At 42.4% G+C, this 18553-nt stretch overlaps 2 protein-coding genes across 3 annotated transcripts; both read right to left on the bottom strand.

Moving 5' to 3' along the window:
* Positions 1-860: 860 nt before the first annotated feature.
* Positions 861-10037, bottom strand: nfil3-5 (nuclear factor, interleukin 3 regulated, member 5). 2 transcript variants are annotated; one of them, XM_005924936.3, is made up of 2 exons: positions 9670-10037; positions 861-4850 (listed from the first exon to the last, which is right to left on the bottom strand). In XM_005924936.3, the coding sequence occupies exon 2, from the start codon at positions 4293-4295 to the stop codon at positions 2460-2462; it is 1836 nt and encodes a 611-aa protein (XP_005924998.1). In that variant the 5' UTR covers positions 4296-4850; positions 9670-10037; the 3' UTR covers positions 861-2459. The 2 variants fall into 2 exon arrangements, with proteins under 2 accessions (XP_005924998.1, XP_005924999.1); XM_005924937.3 differs by lacking the exon at positions 9670-10037 and adding an exon at positions 8029-9663.
* Positions 10038-14410: 4373 nt separating this feature from the next.
* LOC102309292 (nuclear factor interleukin-3-regulated protein) lies at positions 14411-17150 on the bottom strand. The gene is made up of 2 exons (XM_005924938.3): positions 16536-17150; positions 14411-16141 (listed from the first exon to the last, which is right to left on the bottom strand). The coding sequence occupies exon 2, from the start codon at positions 16067-16069 to the stop codon at positions 14858-14860; it is 1212 nt and encodes a 403-aa protein (XP_005925000.1). The 5' UTR covers positions 16070-16141; positions 16536-17150; the 3' UTR covers positions 14411-14857.
* Positions 17151-18553: the final 1403 nt, after the last annotated feature.

Raw genomic sequence — 18553 nt, 5'->3', positions numbered from 1 at the left:
AGTACCTATTTACATATACAATAGCATCATCAATTTGACCTGTGTTCTTTGCAATATTACCTGCAATTCTCTTTTTAGGATTGTTTTTGTGGTAAATTCTTGGCAAAAGTGCCGCTAAATGCTCCATAGTGCTCAAAAGCTACTTGCAAGTTTCGTCTTTCCTGTGGCACACATGACATAAAAACAGCAACCTCCATGTAAATGGGACCAATAAATGGGCAAAAACCTCAAACATTTAGTCCCTAAAACCAAAACCACTGAGCTAAAAAGCTTAAAATGAACTGAGGTTGCAGAACATAAGATATTTCTAGGTATAGCTTTACTAAATCTCTTCAAGACTATTCCCTAGTTTTGGTTAAATGTTACCTCCTATTAGTTGTTGCATACAAACTGTAATTGCACTGACACTGTATTCCTTGTCAGCTTTATTTCCTAACAGGTCTTTAAATGAAATTAATTAAAGCAATAAGTTTGATTTTATTGTTATATTGTTATATTTGATCTGCTGAATAAAATACTCTCTGGGAGCAGGTGTGACTTTGAAAGGTGATATTTTTGGTTTCCATCGCAGTCGTGTTTAGTTTGTACCTGTCAGTATAAATACATCACATGAATATTCAGACCGAGATCTGGGTTAGCCAACAGATGCCCTGCTGTACTGATGTGCCACAGTCAGTAAATGTTTGCCAGTCGACAGTATGAAGTGATGACGTGTTGAAGTGGTTCCACACCGAGCTGCGCTGGCAGACTGGGAAGTGACCATCTGAGTGCTGTGAATCAGCTAGTTGGATTTCTCCTTATCTGGATAATTTCCTGTCAAATTTCATAAGAACTCCAAAAAAATCCAAAAGAGACGTATATAAATTCAACAACATTTTATTTTTTTTTCCCCCCATTTTGAATCTTTCACAATCGAAAATGAGTGTTTTTTTCTAACCATTTGCATATCCACGTGAAGTATAGCATTACATAATCACTTCTGGCCAAGCTTTATTCATTTTTTTTTCTCTTCTGAAAAAGCTTTTCAGCAAAGGTTATACAATAACACAGAGTACAAACGGTAACTGGGGCAAAGGGTAGCATGAATAAATACACAGCACAACCAGAAAGAGTTTAGAGCAAAAATGACACAAGTGAATGACAGAAAAATACACATAACAGCGAAAAGAATAACCGAATACAACAGAAAATAATATTAATAAAACAATAATAAAATAATGACAGCAGTATACAAGAGATAGACAACTTTACATTTATACATAGTGGCCAGAGGCAGGCACCAGGAAGTGAAACAGTTAAACTTGTACATACTTTATGATCTACTGCAGCTACAGTTGCTAAAACTCAGTGCGGAGGTGAGCGGGATCGTTAAGACGCTGCCAACGTGGGGACAAGGAACAACACAATAAAGAGGCACCTTATGAAGAGAGAGAGCAGCTTTGCTGGTTGTGACTGGAGAGCCATTTCATTTACTGGACAGACGATTTTTGTCTTGAAATGAAGACGTACTGATTTCTGTTGGATGGCCGGCAAACAAGGTTCACCTTGTGCTTGCCAACAGTAAAGTGTGACTGCATAGCCTGGACTGATATGCGAGTAACTGGCCTTCGCTTGTTTTGACAACTTTGAGCGTCAAAGAGGTCAGATCCTCTAAATAAGGACCCCAATCTGAACTCAAACGTTTAAAAAAAGAAGGGTACCTCACTTATTTGATTTTTTTTTTTTTTTTTTTTTTTTTACAAGTTGTGGCTCATACTTTTAGTAAAAGAGAAACTTTGAGGCGTTTTTTGTTTTTTTTTTTAAACAAAAAAGGACTGTACAAGGTGTCTCGAAACAACAAACAAGCTGATCGCTTTAAAGTCTACAACTTCCACATCCCAATGCTTTAATTTTTATTGTTTTTGCCACAGTTTTCTTCTTAAAATATATATTCCATATATGCAAATTTATATGTCACAGTAATATACAATCTAAGTGCTTCAATAGTGAAGAGGACTTGTGTGCAGATCGTTCAGAGAATGGAGAGGAAGAAGAGGGACGAGAGGGAGGAAGAATGTAACTCTTTGCCAAAAGGGGAGATGTTAAAGGAAGGATGTGTGTCTTTGGTTAAAGGAATGTTCCCATAATGCCACAATAAACACTGGCCAGCCACTAAGGCAGTTTACAATAATGAATAATTGAATAATGTTTGAATTTTCCATGAGGGAAATATCCCAAACTCCAGCTCTGAAGAGTTTCATTCTGTCACATCCCTCGTTAATCTACCTGGAGGGATAGGCGGGAGGTAGGAGAGAGTACAGGAAGGGGTACAGGTGACACAGTGAAACTTGGTGGTGAAATCACATCCTAACTACATCTCACACTGATCACTGGCTTCTTTTATACCTCGCAAGGTGCCAATGTGAGTCACAGTTCTTTTTTGTCTGTCCACCGCAGACGACAGCTGCTCCTATTTGTCCTTAATCTCGCCTCTTATTGCGCCCACCGCTCCCACCGCTGGATCCCCTTTTACCTCCCTCATTTTTAGCCTCTGGCCTCTCATTCACCTGACACTTGATGTCTTCCACATACTCTGGCTCATTCTCAGCATCTTTGCTCTCCCCGTTGCCATTGCCACTGTGAGGGTTGCTGGACAGAGCTAGGTAAGGATGCTGAGGCAAAGTGGGAGAAGGGGACATCGAGGTCCTGACCAGTCCCTCCACCTGTGCTCTCGATGCCCCATTGGACAGAGCTCTGTACTTGAGGCGGAGCTTGTGGGGAAGGGCAGTGCCTTTGACCTCGGCTTGGCACTCACCGTACAAACCACCAATTCCCTCAATCTTCTGGTGGTAGCTGCTGATATCTGAGGAGGATGAGGAGGGGGATTCATCATCTGTGGAGCCCTCCTTATCAGAGCTACGAGGGTCTCCGTCACTTGAACAAGTGTCTTTAGCAGAGGAGTTCTCCTGATAGAAACCATCAGCTTGGGGACCTCCCTCATAGGTGAGCACCGGGGGCTCTTCATCCAGTGTGTTGAGGTAGCCATTGTGCTGTATGAAGGAGGACCTCCGCTCCTCGTTGTTGTGGATCAGATCAGGGGCGAAGGGGTTCTGGTGGTTTTCAGTGTGCTGAAGACTGTGGTTGTCATGCTGCTGATTATACCTTTGCTGCAGTTCCTCTATTGACTCAGAGTGACCGTTGGTGTACTCATACTGTGGAGAGTCCAAGGTTTTCGTTCTCTCCAGCTTCTCAGCGACCTCTGTGATGGTCATCGAGCAGTCGGAGAACTTGGAAGTCAGCGTGTCCTGACAATGTTGAGGAGCTCTGCTCTGCTGGGACTGCTGCTCCTCAGACCTCTGGCTCTCCATGGGATAACAGCCACTGCTGGAGCGATACAAAATGACGCTCCTTTGAGCTGAGGTGGCCTGAGGAGCGGGGTTGGAGATCTCCATGTGGCACTGCTGCTGTTGCTGTGGATGATGATGCTGGAAGTCCATGACATTTTCAGCCAATGGGGGGCTTTGCTGGTGAGGAGAAACCAGAGCACTGTGGCTGCCATGGTAAGCCCCATTCTGCATTCCATTGGGGATCCCATTAGTGATCCCACTGGGAATCATGTTGTTTTCCAGACCAGCCATCTCCATGCTTGTGGGCTCCTTCTTTATGTTGTAGCTCATGGGTTCAGGGCTGGAAGAGCTGTCAGACATGTCAGACACGGAGCCACGGGGGGAATATTTGGGGAGCGTGGAGTGGCGCTCGCCGAGACTCGACTGTTCAGCTTCTGACGAGTCTGAATTCAGCATCACCTGGGACGCGCTGGAGTAGCCGCTGCTTGAAAGGTATGCGTTACCATTCGGGGTGCCGTTGGTGCTGCTCCCATTGCCGCCAGTGTTTCCATCAGCGGCGCTGTTGGAGATTTGCTGACTTTTCTCCATGTAGGAGGCTGTGCTGATGAGGCCAAAGCGCAACTTGAGCTGAAGGAGCTCCGTCTTGAGACGAACATTCTCCTCATTCAGTGCCATCACTCGGTTTTCCAACACCATGTCATTGAGGCGACGCTTTTCTCTTGAGCGCTTGGCTGCTTCGTTGTTCTTTCTCCGTTTTTCCCAATAGCAAGCATCTTTCTTCTCATCAGAAATGAACTCTCTCTTGCGACGGGAGGTGACGGTAGGCTTGCTACCTTTAGACTGGCGGCTAATGCGTGCCGATCCTTCGGGAGAAGGGGATGGCAGGCTCCCATTGTACGGGGAAAAACTGTCACCCTCCTCGTCATTGTTATTGCTGGTGGATGGGAGGTGTATACTGAGACTTTCCATGTTTTCTTCCCCGCAGGGTGCTAGAGTATCACTCTAGCAAAGGGCAAAGGGGGAGTAGGGAAAAAAAATGTAAAACTATATGAGCCTTCTGCTTTGTTACTAAGACGTCTGACCTATGTCGCAGGTTCAGCGAAAACTTCTGGATGAGGTATTTGTGCTCCTCGAAACGAAAGCCTCATTGATTTCTGTTACTTAAATTACAATATCAAAATGTTCAAGTGTCTAAATTAGCCAGGAAGATTAAAAAGAGGTGGAACTCCACAAAAACCTCAGACATTGAAGTAGTGTTCTGAGCAAGAAAACTAAAACAAGAAACTGTATTTTGTGCAAACGGTTTTCCAGCTGTCTTGGCAAGTAGTTCAAAGTAGTCTCTGGAGGTTCGTTTGGGGTGACTTTGAGTTTATCAGTGTCTTCCTCGATCTTCAGCAGAGCTGTGATGTCTGTCAGACCCGCTTCTTTCGGTGTCTTACATGGGATGTAGGTCGGTCTGTCTACTTTTGGGTTCTTTAAGGATCCAGCTTCAACGCCGCCGTTAGTCGACCACTAAATGGGTTACTGAAACAGTGACAGAGGAAGGGAGGGGAACAGAAGCAGAGAGGGAGTTAGATTAGCTGTAAAATAACTCCAGTTCATTGTGACATGTATTTACATGCAAGTCAGTTCAGGTTATATGTATTAACTGTAGTACAAAGCTTTACTCTGGGTGCTTTTGGTCTAAGGGTTGAGATCAATACACCGTCTATTCAGTTCAATTCAGCCAGCACAGAAAAAACTATGACATAACCCCCGAGGGTTTAGACAGTGTTTTTCTTTCTTGTCTGTGTTTGACTGACTTCAGAAAGAAAATGAAGCTGGTTGCAGAGTCTGGGTAGCCCCACACACACACACACACTCAGGGCTGAGTCTGGGAATAAACATGTGTATGTGCTCCTGCTGCAGAGCTCTTGTGTAAGACTGAGCTTCATCACATAACTAGAGCCGAGGCAGGCTGACCTGCTGCCAGCTCTGCAGAGACTGACAGATAAAAAGCTAGAGGGGGAAGGATACAAATGTGATCTGCACACTGATTCGGCTTTACCGTAGTTGTAAAATGACAACACAAACTGTGCATTTATGGTTTCTACTTATAGATTTCATTTTCTAAAATATGGGGAAGAAGGCAAAAAGGGGTTTGTCTTTTGCCACAGCTTCTCTGGTAGTTCATCTCACTGACTGAATTTACTCAACACCACAAGCCGCTGAACTTCCTTGTGCGGTGTCAACATCTTATCAACAGGAAGCCTTGCCCACCCGACCTGTCTTGCAAAGTTAAAAACAATGGCAAACGCAGCGCAGGCGGATGTTGACAGTCGTGGTGTGTTATGTAATAACTAGATCTACCCTTATTTTTCTTTGCCTCACTCACTCCATTGGATTACACAGATGATATGCATTAATTAAGAACACGTCATTACACAGGGCCCTGAAGTCCTTTACAAACATAAAAACATCCTTTTTACGACACACACGCACACACACTGAGTAAATGCAATAATCTAGGTCACTGTGCCTGTGGGCAACAATGGCTCTGGTGTCGCTTTTCATTTGCAATAACGGAATTAAACAGCGCACAAACATGACCTTCTTCTATCATTAGGAGCGCAGGAATCCCTGCTGAATATTCTCTGCTGCTTTTTGACTTGATTACTGCAATTCTACTGATTACGTTTTTATTATGTAGATTTACAGATTTATTATCGCTGCCCGTCCTATTTGAATCCTTCTGTTAGTAAGAATAAGACGTAGCACAGAATTTAAAAAACAAAACAGAAAGCAGATCCGGTTTTGCTTCGATATTCGCCTTGTGCTCTTTCAGTGCAGCGAAGCCTTAAATGAGACAAAAACCAAAAGAAACAGACTGTTCCTGTTATGTAAACGATGGACCGAAGTCAATGAGAGGAGAACAAAAGCTCTCACGAACAAGACAAGTTCATATCTACCTCTGCTATTGTGTTTTTTTGTTTTCCTATAACAAACCACTCATTTTGTACCGACAAGACAGTGCTGCATAACTATCTAATCTAGTGATCTCTTCTCCCGACCGGTGACTGCATTTCGTCTTCTTCACTGCGAGTCAGTCACCCTGTTACATAATCTCACTTTAAAAAAAAAAAAAAAAAAAACCCACATTGTGACCTTGGAACAGCTTGAAAGCTGCCCTGAATAACTAACCATTTATTTAATCATGTGTTATGTTGTAACTCAGGGGCAAGGTCTATTGTAGATATGCTGCAGGCTGGTCTTATAATTGAGTTGGCTTTGTCTTGTTGGCTGCTTCTTCTCAAAAAACTTGTGTAAAGCCCCACTGGACCATAAGCGCTTTGAATACGAATAGCAACAGATGTGGAAACACGTAGGATGACCCCTCCCCACCCACCCCTTTCCAATCCTGAAAATTTTTTGTAAAGACATGCAGGAAGAGTGTGTGTGTGTGTGTGTGTGAGGTGGTGGTGCGAGGGTGGTGCGAGACAAAGGAGGGTGGGAAGGAAGCTCACATACGTCTATGTTGTCCCAGTGACCTAGAAACGACGCTAAGCGGTAAACACTCCTCCTGTCTTTGACGGTGCGCCATAAAATAGGTCAGTGGGACTGCAACGAAGGGAGGGCAGGAGAGGGAAAGAGAGTATTAGAGTGCACTCTAAAAATAGAGCAACAGAAAGGTGAGGGAGTGAGACGCAGAAGCAGAGAGAGATTTTTTTATTTTTTTTTTCTAAAGGGGGGGGGGGACATGAGAGGAATTTTACAGAATCTGCAGCGGGAGCAAAAAAAAGAGACCCACTTGAATACGTCATGTGCCTAAAAATCATATTACGAAAGCCTCGGTGATTTTCACGCAACATTAATTCCTGTCCGCTCCAGAAACGTTGCGACGCCTTTTGCTGCACACAACAATAAGAATCGGCAGCAAAATTGATAGTGAGCGATACAGCACTGACGTCAGAGCACACACCCATCTCTGCAGCCAAATTCACATATAACAGGTTCTCTCTTAGGACTGCAAGGGGAGGGGCTGCTGTTGTTGCTCGTAGTGTACGTGCTCTGAATTTCTCTTGCTACAGAGAAAAGCTTGTGTAATACACAGAAGCAGGAGCTACAGGTTAAAGTCTCTGAATGTCTTCCAATCTCTCTTACCCAAGACTAATGCTAGAAAATAAAGGGATACTCAGTGTGGTATAATCTAACTGGCTTTTTCTGCAGAAGCTAATTTCCCCATTAAGAAGAATTATTCACTCCAGCTACTGTACGGATTGTTTCCGTGTTTTTCACTGAGACACAACTTTGAAGTAGTTCCCAGACACTTGCCGCTCCAGGAGGAATGCTTCACCTCTGACCCCTCTGAGGCAAGCGTGAGTAAAACACATGCCGTCCTCTTCCTCTCCCCCATCTTTTAAATGATCCAACACCACACACGTGGAGGGGCCCCAGCTAGGAACCATTTTGCCCTGCGGCTTTGTGTTAAACAAAACTAAGAGACAGGAATCCAGACATTCCAGGTCAGCTACGGGGACATATACGACTACGTGCCATTTAGCAAGTACCTAAAGTAACAAGTGACTAAATGACACTTTGAACTTTGGGCAAAAGACAACAAATTATTCTCAATTCACTTATCTGTTAAAATTCTTTATTCATATGCATTTTAATAGCCTTCTGATTTGCATTAAAGTATGTGTCAAAAGTTTTTGTTACTTACATTCACCAGATAAGTGCGGTGCAGATTTGCAAAGTAAAAAAATAAAAGTTGCCAAAACCATGGAAATAGCTGAACTTAGATAAGTCTTCTGCCATCTGTGTTCCTGTATTCCTCAGAGCAACAGACAGAGCAGCCAAAGTAGTCCACCACTTGCCCTGTTAAACCTCATGTCTCCTCACCCAGATACAAGTCTGACCTATATTCAGAAAGCTGGTCGGGACAGAGAGCAGTGGCTCTGAAACCAGACCAGCTGGCAGTAGGTGGACTAACCAAAACTGTGCCTGCTTTTGCCAGACAGGGGTTTCCACACATTGCATCACATCCTGAATGCTCACTTGTTATTCTAACTTTACAAACGGTCTCCCTAAGCCCTCACTGGAATCTTGTTTGAGACACAAAAATAAAAGAAAACAGTGTTATATCTGGTTCAGCCTTCTGCTTTTTCTGCTCGGTGCTTCCTTTGTGGTGGAGAAAAAAAAAAAAAGACTAAGCAAGTTAAAAATAGCTCGCAGACACTGAGTAGCTGGGTTACATCACTGATAGCAGCTTTTCTGGCTAAATGCCTTCTTTAGATACAAGAATTTTGTTGTTAATGTAGATATAAATGACAGGGAAAAAGTGCAGGGTGGGAACGAGAATCAATTACAAAGCGTCTCTGTCCCAGGAGGGAGCTGCTATTTATTGCTTTTCCCTGCTGTGTGCTGGTTATGTCATAGCCTCCAACTCCCTCAAAGCAAAGCTCTGTGCTTTACTTAACGCACCTTATGAGTAAAAAAAATAATAAATCACCCAGTGGCCCACTTTGAATAGAAATCAGACATTTCCCCCTTTGCATGTGACCATTTATTTAATAAATCCCCAAAACCCAACCAAGTAATCTTTCTCAACGGAGAAAAAGCCCTAACATATGTTTACACACACCCTATCTGCAAATCATTTGTCCAAAACTCGTTTAAAAAATATGATTTTTTTTTTCCTTTTATCATTTACTCTGACATGAGATTCCCACAGATGTCTGTGATAGACCTTCAAATTAATTCATAACCTCAAAACAGCCATGCGTTAATCCCAGCCTTTGCATTAGCTGGGCTGCCAATATCTGGGTAACTGAACTGATCCAATGACCTACATAAAAATATCATGCCAATATGCCACGTGCAGGAGCTAATACGGTGTATTGACCGCACAGCACAGTCCGAGCCGAGCAGCAGCAGCCCCATGCTCCCTGGAAAACACCACCATGAGAGGAAATTACATCGCTTTGACATTGACCTCATAGTGTGCGGCGATACGGCCAACCACGTTTTTACCAAGCGGACTCGGTGTTTCGTAAAAGCATCAAAGAAACAAAAAAGGCAACAAAACGCCAACTGAAGTATCACACTTGCCCGGTGAGCTGCGTGTTTTACGTGACACAAAAAGAGCCGCATACGGCTGAAAGTCACGAAGGGACGCGGGATCTGCCGGCGCAGCCGAGAGTCGCCATGTGAACAATAACCGGCCATGAGCATCACGTCCTCGCCTCAAAACACACTCACACACACCCAGAGACGTATCTACCCGCACAGAATGATTAAAAAAAACATGCAAATAGGCAGATAGAAACAGCACACGGCAGCCAGCCGCTCAGTTATAACCTACCTTTCCACGCAGGAGAGGGACGAAAACATTCAGGCTTCCCCGACACAAAAGCTGTCTCGCTCCCGTTTCCTCCTTCCCGTGTCCCTTTAGAAGAAACCTCCCGACTGAGAAAAAAAAACTTTCTTCTCCTTTTCCTGTCGCTGCTCGGGTCAGCTGTCGTTGAGTCAGTGGGTCGGCTGGATGTCCTTTCTGTCTTTTGGCTCGGACTGCCCGTGTGTTGTGCGCTGCAGGACACTTTGCTCCAGTTTCTCCGGTTCCCTTTCTAGAAATATGTGTTAGTAGGTCAGCAGTTGCATAACAGCTCTTAGGCTGCCTAGTCACGTTTCTGTCCACTGTCTCTCCGCGCGAGACTCTCTCTCTCTCTCTCTCTCACCCCCCTCTCTGTGTGTGTTATTAGCCCCTCTCTTTTTGTTCTCCTGCCCGCCCCTTAATCTCCGGGTTCTTCCTTACTCCACGTTGTAATGTCATCTCATTTACAAGATTTTCTAACGAGGCCACGAATGCCTTTAAACAGACGCCATGGCCCAACAACAGCACGACCTGTTAATCATCAGAAACACCCGTATAAATAAACGAATGACACCAAGGAAACGAAAGAAGAGGGAGGAAAACACACTCATTGTTAACTGACAATATATAGGATGAAGCGTATTACACATACTGGGAAACAAAAGTTTCATAAAAATCATAATAATAACTGATGTTTGTTTACCACTCTGGCTTGTTTATTTATTTGTTTATTATTAATATTAATTTGATCCAAAACTATTTCTCACAAAATAAGAGCACATTGGGTGCTTTAGTAAGTACGTTCACTTAAAGAAGTAAAAATCAGTTTTCACGTGCTTTTCTTGTGATACAAAATTTAATTTTAGGGCTAACCTGGACTTCATGGTATGGCAAAGGAAATACTGTACACTAGTGTTTTTTTCTTGGTGTTTTTTCAATTATTTACAGAGGAAGACTTTGGATTTTGTCACTGATTGCCTGCAAATATGGGAGTTTGAATTCAATTCCAACACGTTGTCCTATTACTACTACACTATTACATTTAGGTATATACTAATATTCTTTGTGGAGTATGAAATATGAGTGAAAGTAACAACTTTACTATTTTGTTTTTTATTCATCTTTCTTTATCTACCTTCCCATATTTTTATATATGTTCTAATTTAATTTTAATTTTATTGAGTGACTGTGTCTTCTTGTTCACTGAGAGAGCTCCACCTCTACAATGACAGATAAGATTCTGATTCCTTCCTTCCTTCCTTCCTTCCTTCCTTCCTTCCTTCACTGTGGAACCATAGGCCGGTGAGTTTAAATCCAGGCCTGTAATTATTTCCCTCTTCTACCTGCACATTCTCCCTATAATTTAAACCCACATAAATGCATGTTCCGTTTTTAAGCATATATGCAACAGATTTTTGCATAAAGGCTATTAATATGAAAATTCAATGCTTAGATAGCAGTTACAATACCAGAGTGAATGAGTCTGTGTGTATGAGTTAGATATTAGGGGTCATTTGTATCTGGGTATGCATGGAGGGGCAGTTTGTTAACCCTAATCTTAACCCTTCAATCCAACCAGATTTTATACTGTTTTACACATTGAGGTGTTAGTTTTATTGTGATAAAACCTGCGGTAATTTTTCAAATTATTATTATTTTAAAGGGACCATTCAACCCCAAATGGCCTGCAGCACTGTTATTCATGCTGCTTTTTTCTTTGATGTAAGCATTTTTATGATACAATATACCTGGATGGCTTATGCTGCACAAATGGATGTGACAAACATAAAAATGAGAAATTTGGAAAAATGTAACATCAGTTTGTCCTGAAAAGACACTGAGTTTAATGTAGAATCTGTTTTGTTTCTAACTACAAGCACTGACTTTAGCATTAATATACATTTCTCCTGGATGTAGTAATTGATTTTTACTATTCTTTTTTTTTTAAGCTTTACATAAATTCTATATTCATTAAGCTTTTGATTGCATTATATTTGATCATTGCACTAAGATTTTTTGGAATAATTACTGTTATTGCAAAACCCTAAAGTGAAATAATCTCACTACTCATGGCAGTAAGGCAGAATTTTATTCTCACAGACTAAAAATGATCATAAATTTGTTTTGTCTGCATTTTTATTTCTCTATACAGGAAGTGGAATCTGCATAGGAGCTTTTTCTATTATCCCACAAAACCCGTTGTTCTCATCCTCACCATTTTTCATCTACCGTTACGTCAGCCCTGCTTTGTATCAGACACACAGCCACTTCCAAGCCACTTTCACACTCGTGTCCCTTCCCCCTGCTTTATCTGAATCCACACATGTACACCAGTTACACACACACACACACACACACACACACACACACACACACACACACACATCATCACCACCACCACCATTACCATGCAGGGGAAACAGCGGCCTTGAACTTGTCTGGCTCCTCCCCCTCCCACCACCAGTCCTCATTTAGAACCACCAACCCCCAACACACTCCTCCATTTCTCTAGCTGCCTCTGCATGCAGGCATTCCCCTGGCAACTGTGGTGTGGTGGTGTCTGCCTAGCAACCCTTCTACTCCATCTTATATGGCTTATGGTATGGGTGGAGTGGTGGTGGTGGGGGGGCGGTAGCAGTCTAATCACAGACAAAAGATCTCATAAGTATGTTGCGGTTTTGTTGGGGAGAAAGCGAGAGAAGCGGGACCTAAAGGATGGGTCTCTGCAGCTGCACAGGTCTGCAGAGAGATAACCTCATATTTCAGCTTTAAGCCACAGTTTTTGAGGTCAATATGACTGTTATTAGTACTGTTACTGTTTGGTTTGGTCCTTACTCAATCACAACTACACACCACTTACCAATTTTTGCTGGTCTATTGTTGTCTTAATTATGATCTCTTTAAAATCATATTTGTTAAATTGATTTATCTCTTGAATCCAATTTACTATTTTTGTTTTTTGGTTGTTTTGGGGGAGACAAGTCACATGCCACACCTCCCTTCCCTCACCTTAATCATTTCTATGTATTTATTCACTTATGTCTGTTTTCTAAATGATTTTGTGACTGTAAACCCGATTATAGCTCATGCTTTGTGCAGCTCATTGTGTTTCCACCTGAAATGAAATGTGCTTTTAAAAAATGAGCAAGCAAATTTGTCTTGTTCATTTTGTTTTCATTTTGTTTTCTTGCCTCATACTCGCACTGTGCTTTGTGGGGTGAAAGAAGTCAGTAAACAATGCTTTGCAAATCTTGTTGTTGTGCGTGTGCAGCATGTGTTACTGTAGTAAGCACAAAGGAGTAACACTGCTGTGAATGAATGGAATGACTGAATGAAAGTCATACAGCATGCTGCTAAAGACACTTGGCGCCACCTGGTGCTGGTAAAAAACAAACTAAAAGTGAAAATGGATTTTTCCAAGAATACAGAATTATGCCATTCAGTCATCTTCTGAGACAAAATGCAATCATTCATTTTATCTACAACTGCATTCTGGCTCTGTGCTGTTCTCAGAGTGTGTTTTACTATTACATTTCATATGTCTGCGAGCTCATTTCTATTGTTTTCTTGTGTTACTAATGTATTCTGAACCTATATCCTTCACTTCCATGTGGGTCGTTCAGTCTCCACCGCAGCTGCTTCGAGGCTAAAAATAGCTTTTCTGCTGCTGACGTGATAGATGACTCATGCAGTGTCACACTGCTCTCCCTGCATTCACCCCTCTCTCCCCAGCTCTGTCCCACACACTCCACTGTCCATTTTTTTCAGTATCCTTAACTCAGTGCAAATGGATCAACAGTGAGGTGGTGTTTACAGTTTTAAAGTATTTGTTGAAGGAGGAAAGGCCATAAACAAAACTGAAATGATATTAGTTTATGGAAAGAAGAAAACTTTGGTTGTTACACCCCTCTGCAGCCCCTAATCTCTTTGCATTGGCAATGCAAGAGTCTTCAGCTGCAGCTAATTGACTACACCTAGTCAGGTGTGGATAAAGGCATACCTGAGGCAGGCTTTCATGGAGCCTCACTAGTCTTTGTCTTAGTGGTACTAGCTTTTTAGCTAACTTGTTATGTTATTTAAAATAAAACCTTGTCTCTGTGAAATTCTGGTGTTAGTCTCCATATTTATGTTGCAGCTTTTGAGCCGGATTGCAACATTCAAAGTCTGGCACAGTGGACCCTACACAGGTCCAGTGCCACACCATAGCTCCTGTTGTGCCCAGCATTAGTGCCAGATGTAGCTTAAAAATCATTTTCTTAAAAATATCTGTCATTCAGAAAAATGCAACACAGTCATTCACTGTTAAACTATGATCAGTCTAAATTTATTTGGAGTTTTCAGTGTTTGTGATTGTGCATATGCAGGCCGATGGGTTGTCCAAACAACATTTAAGTTGACTGTCTAAGGTAGCCAAAGATAAAGACAATTAAATATCAATTACAGACAATTAAATTATTAAATACCTTCAAACAAACCCTTTTTAAGGGTTTGTTTGAAGGTATTTAATAATTTAATTGTCTTTAAGGTGTGTTGAGGGTTAAGCCTTGGTTTTAGTATTAAAAGCCAACTTTTAGGTTAGGATTAATGTAAGAATTTGACACTTATTTGTGATGATTATTAAACAGATGGGGATGTGTGTGAGTGCAAAACCAAATGCAGATTGTTTGTGATTTTAAATTGTAGTAAAAAAAAATAAATTGCAATTTCTTACCATGAAAAATGCTCACAGTGGTTTACATAAAGCAGGATTTTATTTCCACACAGTTGAGTGCACTCACAGTTTTGAAAAGTAACATCGAGGTTACGATAGTGAATGGCACAAAAACCACAGTACACTCCAAAACGTCATGTGAATAACAGCTCAATTTTACACACAAAATAAGTGCCAGGTGTCTCGAAATATGACGAGATTGAAGATGAGGTTGAATCTGATGAGAAAGAGGTTTTTGCAGATGATGGACACATTCTTGTGTTTCAGTCCAGTACATACAGTGTTGCGTATACGTGATGACTTTCCTTAATTCTGCTCCTGCTGTATTGTTCATCACTGGAGCAAACAGGCCACTAAAAAATGTCATGCCATTTCAGAGGTAGCTGCTTATGCTCATCCCACTCTGGGAAAATGAGTTTGATTATTTGGGGAAATATGGTGTGGATCTGACCGTCCCCTCATCTGGTTTTAGGCCATCTTAGGAAGCAGCTGTTGAGACAGGAGCTTCTTGAGCTGAGCCACTTCCTGGGACAAACTGCTGATCTGCGACCTGAGGCTGTTGTCCTCTGCTGGATATCTGTGGTCGCTTGAATTCTGCGGAAAAGATGAGTTATTATATCCTGAAGGTGAACCCTGATACTGCACACCCCAGGCATCCTCTCTAGACCAAGAAGCCTGGCTCTCCACCTGGCCGTCCCACCCCACTTGCTGGTGGTTTCTCATTTGGATGTTTGGTCCCACCATGGCTATAGGCAGGCCACTATTCCTGCTGTCAGGTGATGCAGAAATTTCCCCTCCGTTGCTGCCTCCCCCAGGGCTTTTGAAACGAAGTTTGTGTGGAAGACTCCTCAAACCCTCCGATGAGTCTTGCCTGCTTAAATACTGACTCTCACAGCACTGCTGCTCCTCCGTCACATCCCTCGGAGAAGGCCTGCCACTCTCACCCAGTGTGTCATCAAAAAACACAGGGCTACCCACGTTTGAGCCACATGTGGTCACAACCCCAGTCTCCTGCGATCCACTATGACTCAACTCAGCTGTTCTTGCACCATAGATGGCGCCCTGCTGCGGAGCCTGAGAGAGGATCTGGTGAGTGTTGGCACTGGCCTGTGTGCCGACATATGGGGAGCCATCAGTGTGAGCCTGGTAGTGATTTGTTGATCTGGGGGTGGGATGAGGACAGAAGGGCGCAGTCAACGGTAGGATGGACACATTAGAGGGGTCCTTAACAAGCCCAAAGCGAAACTTGAGGGCCAACAGCTCGGCCCTGAGGCGGGCGTTCTCCTCCAACAGACCCATCACCCGCCTCTCCAGCACCATGTCATTGACTCTCCGCTTTTCTCTGGAGCGTCTAGCTGCCTCGTTGTTTTTTTTCCTCTTGTCCCAGTAGCCATCATCTTTTTTCTCATTAGGGATGAACTCCCGTTTGCGACGTGCATTATTACCGCTGTCTTCGTCACAGCTGTTGCCAGCCATGGCTTCAGCGTTGTTAAAGCTGTCTTTGCGTTTGAAGGCAAACGTGTGACCCAGGAGGCTTCGGGCCAGCTGACTCGTGGAGGTCAGGATGGAAACAGCCTCCTCGGTGAAGGAGCCGGTTTCCCCCTGAGGCCTGGACCCCACACCCAGCAGAGAGGGCACCGACAGATCCTGGATGACGCCTCCCACAGTCTGACCCGTCATGTTCACTCACTCCTGACTGCAAGGAGCTGTAGGGCTGGCAGCTCCCGGTGAAATATGCTGTAATGGCTCCACCTAGAGGAGAATAAAAAAAGAATCCACGTGGTGAGATGAAAATTTGTAATGTTGTAAAATTGAAACCGATTGTCAAATTAATGTTAGCAGGAAAATATTTTTAAATACAAGATTTAAAGGGAAAAGCTTTCAAAATGAATAATTACAAACATAAAAGCTGGATGAATCTTCCTTCACTTAAACTTAGAAATACCAGATGTCTTATTTGATTCTGTCCAAAATTATACATGAAAACTTTGATTTACTGGCATCAAATGGCCATAAATGTGTAATGGGTCATTTAGTTCTTCATGTTTACCCCACACAGAATAATAAAATATAGCACACGTATCTTAACAGGATAAAATAATGACTGTAAAGGTTACTTTAAAAGCCGCAAATGTATATTACTTACAAATCAAGCAGCTGCAAACTGATAAAAACCTTCTGGCTCGGAGAGGAGACTGCAAATCTCTGCCGGTCATTCAGACGTTTCCGCTCCTCAACACACCGCATCTCCCTGCCGTTCCTTCCCCCGCTCACTGGTTCAGCCGGGGTCGGAACCTCACCCCGGGTAACACACTCCTCCTCCTCGTTCTCTTCACCCTCCTCCTCCTCCTAACGGGAAGCCAGCCGAGTCAAAACAGACAGGCAGGGGGGAAAATAAGTCTGATGGGCTTGTTAAATTTATACTTCCACGGCAGCTGTGATCTGCGCTTTTAACTCTCGTGTGACGTGTCTGACTGACACGCAGAGATGGGACTCCGATCATAACTGACACATCTGAGGTTACTAGAGGACAAATTAGCGTCATCATCAGAAACACATTTACGATGATGTACGAGCTTAATAAGACAGAAGCTCTACGTTTAAGCTTTAAGTACTTCAATTATAGTTTAATTTATCTCACCGAGTAACATTGAGGGGGCGTGGTTAATGGCTTGTACTGCAACCAGCCACCAGGGGGCGAATAAGATTTTTGGCTTTATGTTTGAACAGAAATAAGATGAAATGTCGAAATGTTTTAAAAGTATAAGTAAAACTTCTCATATTCAATTAAAATACGTTTGGTTCTGATAAGTTTCATCATGATTATTGATAAAAGAGTTTGAGACAGTTTGGAGTTTCTTTTTATGGGCTTAATTTTTGTAAAGTACCTTTCTATAAGTATCAAGTTGATCACCATGGGTCACTTGACATCGTCTAACATTTTGATTTTAGGCATGAAATATGCACTTGGATTAATAATGTGGAATGATGTCCTTCTTTTTACTCACAGACTGTATATAAAATATCGATGTAGTTTCCGGGCCTGAAAAGTAGCAGACATACCTTAAATTAGAATTTTTTTTCTCCTCCCAGGAGGGTCCAGTTGTTCAGAAGTTTACCAGAATTTATCAGACATATTTTTTTTATTAAACTTCAGCAGATACAGCAGTAAATCCCACACCATTCTTTTTTCCTCATATTTTTGGTCCCCTCAAACCTCCAACTAAACAAGGTAAATGGCTTCCCCTATGGGACCCTGGTTTTGCTGAAAACCCCTTCCTGTTTAAAAGGCGTTCTCCTTTCCCACTCTTGCCAGGTGCTTTGTCATAGGGGACTGACTGAACTTTGATGTTTTCTTTCTAAAAGTGTCTTTAACCTACTAAAGCAATATTTAGATAACTGTTGTTAAGAACTGGCACTATATAAATTTATGAATCAATCACAGTCAGCAGGATTCCTCTAACAGATTAAAATGATACACTCCAACAGCTTTGACCTTTGGAGGCACACAACATCTAAAAGTGTCCTGTTCAAGGGGATAGCAGCAGATCCTTTAAGTCCTGTAACCAGTGGCCGACATACTATACATAGATGTTTGATCTGATTGAATCGAGGTCTGTGGTTTCTCTTTGGCATGTTTAGACCATGCTTAATCAATTTTGCAATGTCACATTGTCCTGCTGAAAGAGATCACTGGGAATAATGTCACTATGAAGGTCTTACAAAACCATTGTTAAAGAATTTTCACCAATTAGAGAGGGCACCAAAAAGCTGAAGACCAATTTAAATGTGTCTTTACTAATAGGATGTAACAGTCGGTTGAAAAATAACATAGTCAGTGGAATAAATAAACAGTAATCCACAAAAACAGTGGACTAAACACGGGGGGGGGGGGTTAGTCAGGACAATTAGCAGACAAATAGGAAGCATAACAAACGCAGGACAGAAAGTAAGAGAAACCTTCAAAATAAATCAGGAGATAACCAAAGGCGACTGAACAAGTACAAGATAAGGAAACACACTGAACATGTAGAGAAGAAGACTTACAGTAAACATTACGACAAAGACTAAGGAACACTGGATGATACACAGCGGCACAGAGAGAAGAGCAGATAGGGAAACACTGAGGGAACTTTAACTACTACCAACAGAAACCAAAACATG

The sequence above is a fragment of the Haplochromis burtoni genome, unplaced genomic scaffold, assembly GCF_018398535.1.
Source record: "Haplochromis burtoni strain Fernald_Lab_line unplaced genomic scaffold, NCSU_Asbu1 Contig_70, whole genome shotgun sequence".
NCBI lineage: Eukaryota > Metazoa > Chordata > Actinopteri > Cichliformes > Cichlidae > Haplochromis > Haplochromis burtoni.
Note: the sequence above shows the minus strand (reverse complement) of the source record. Positions and strands in the feature narration are given on the sequence as shown.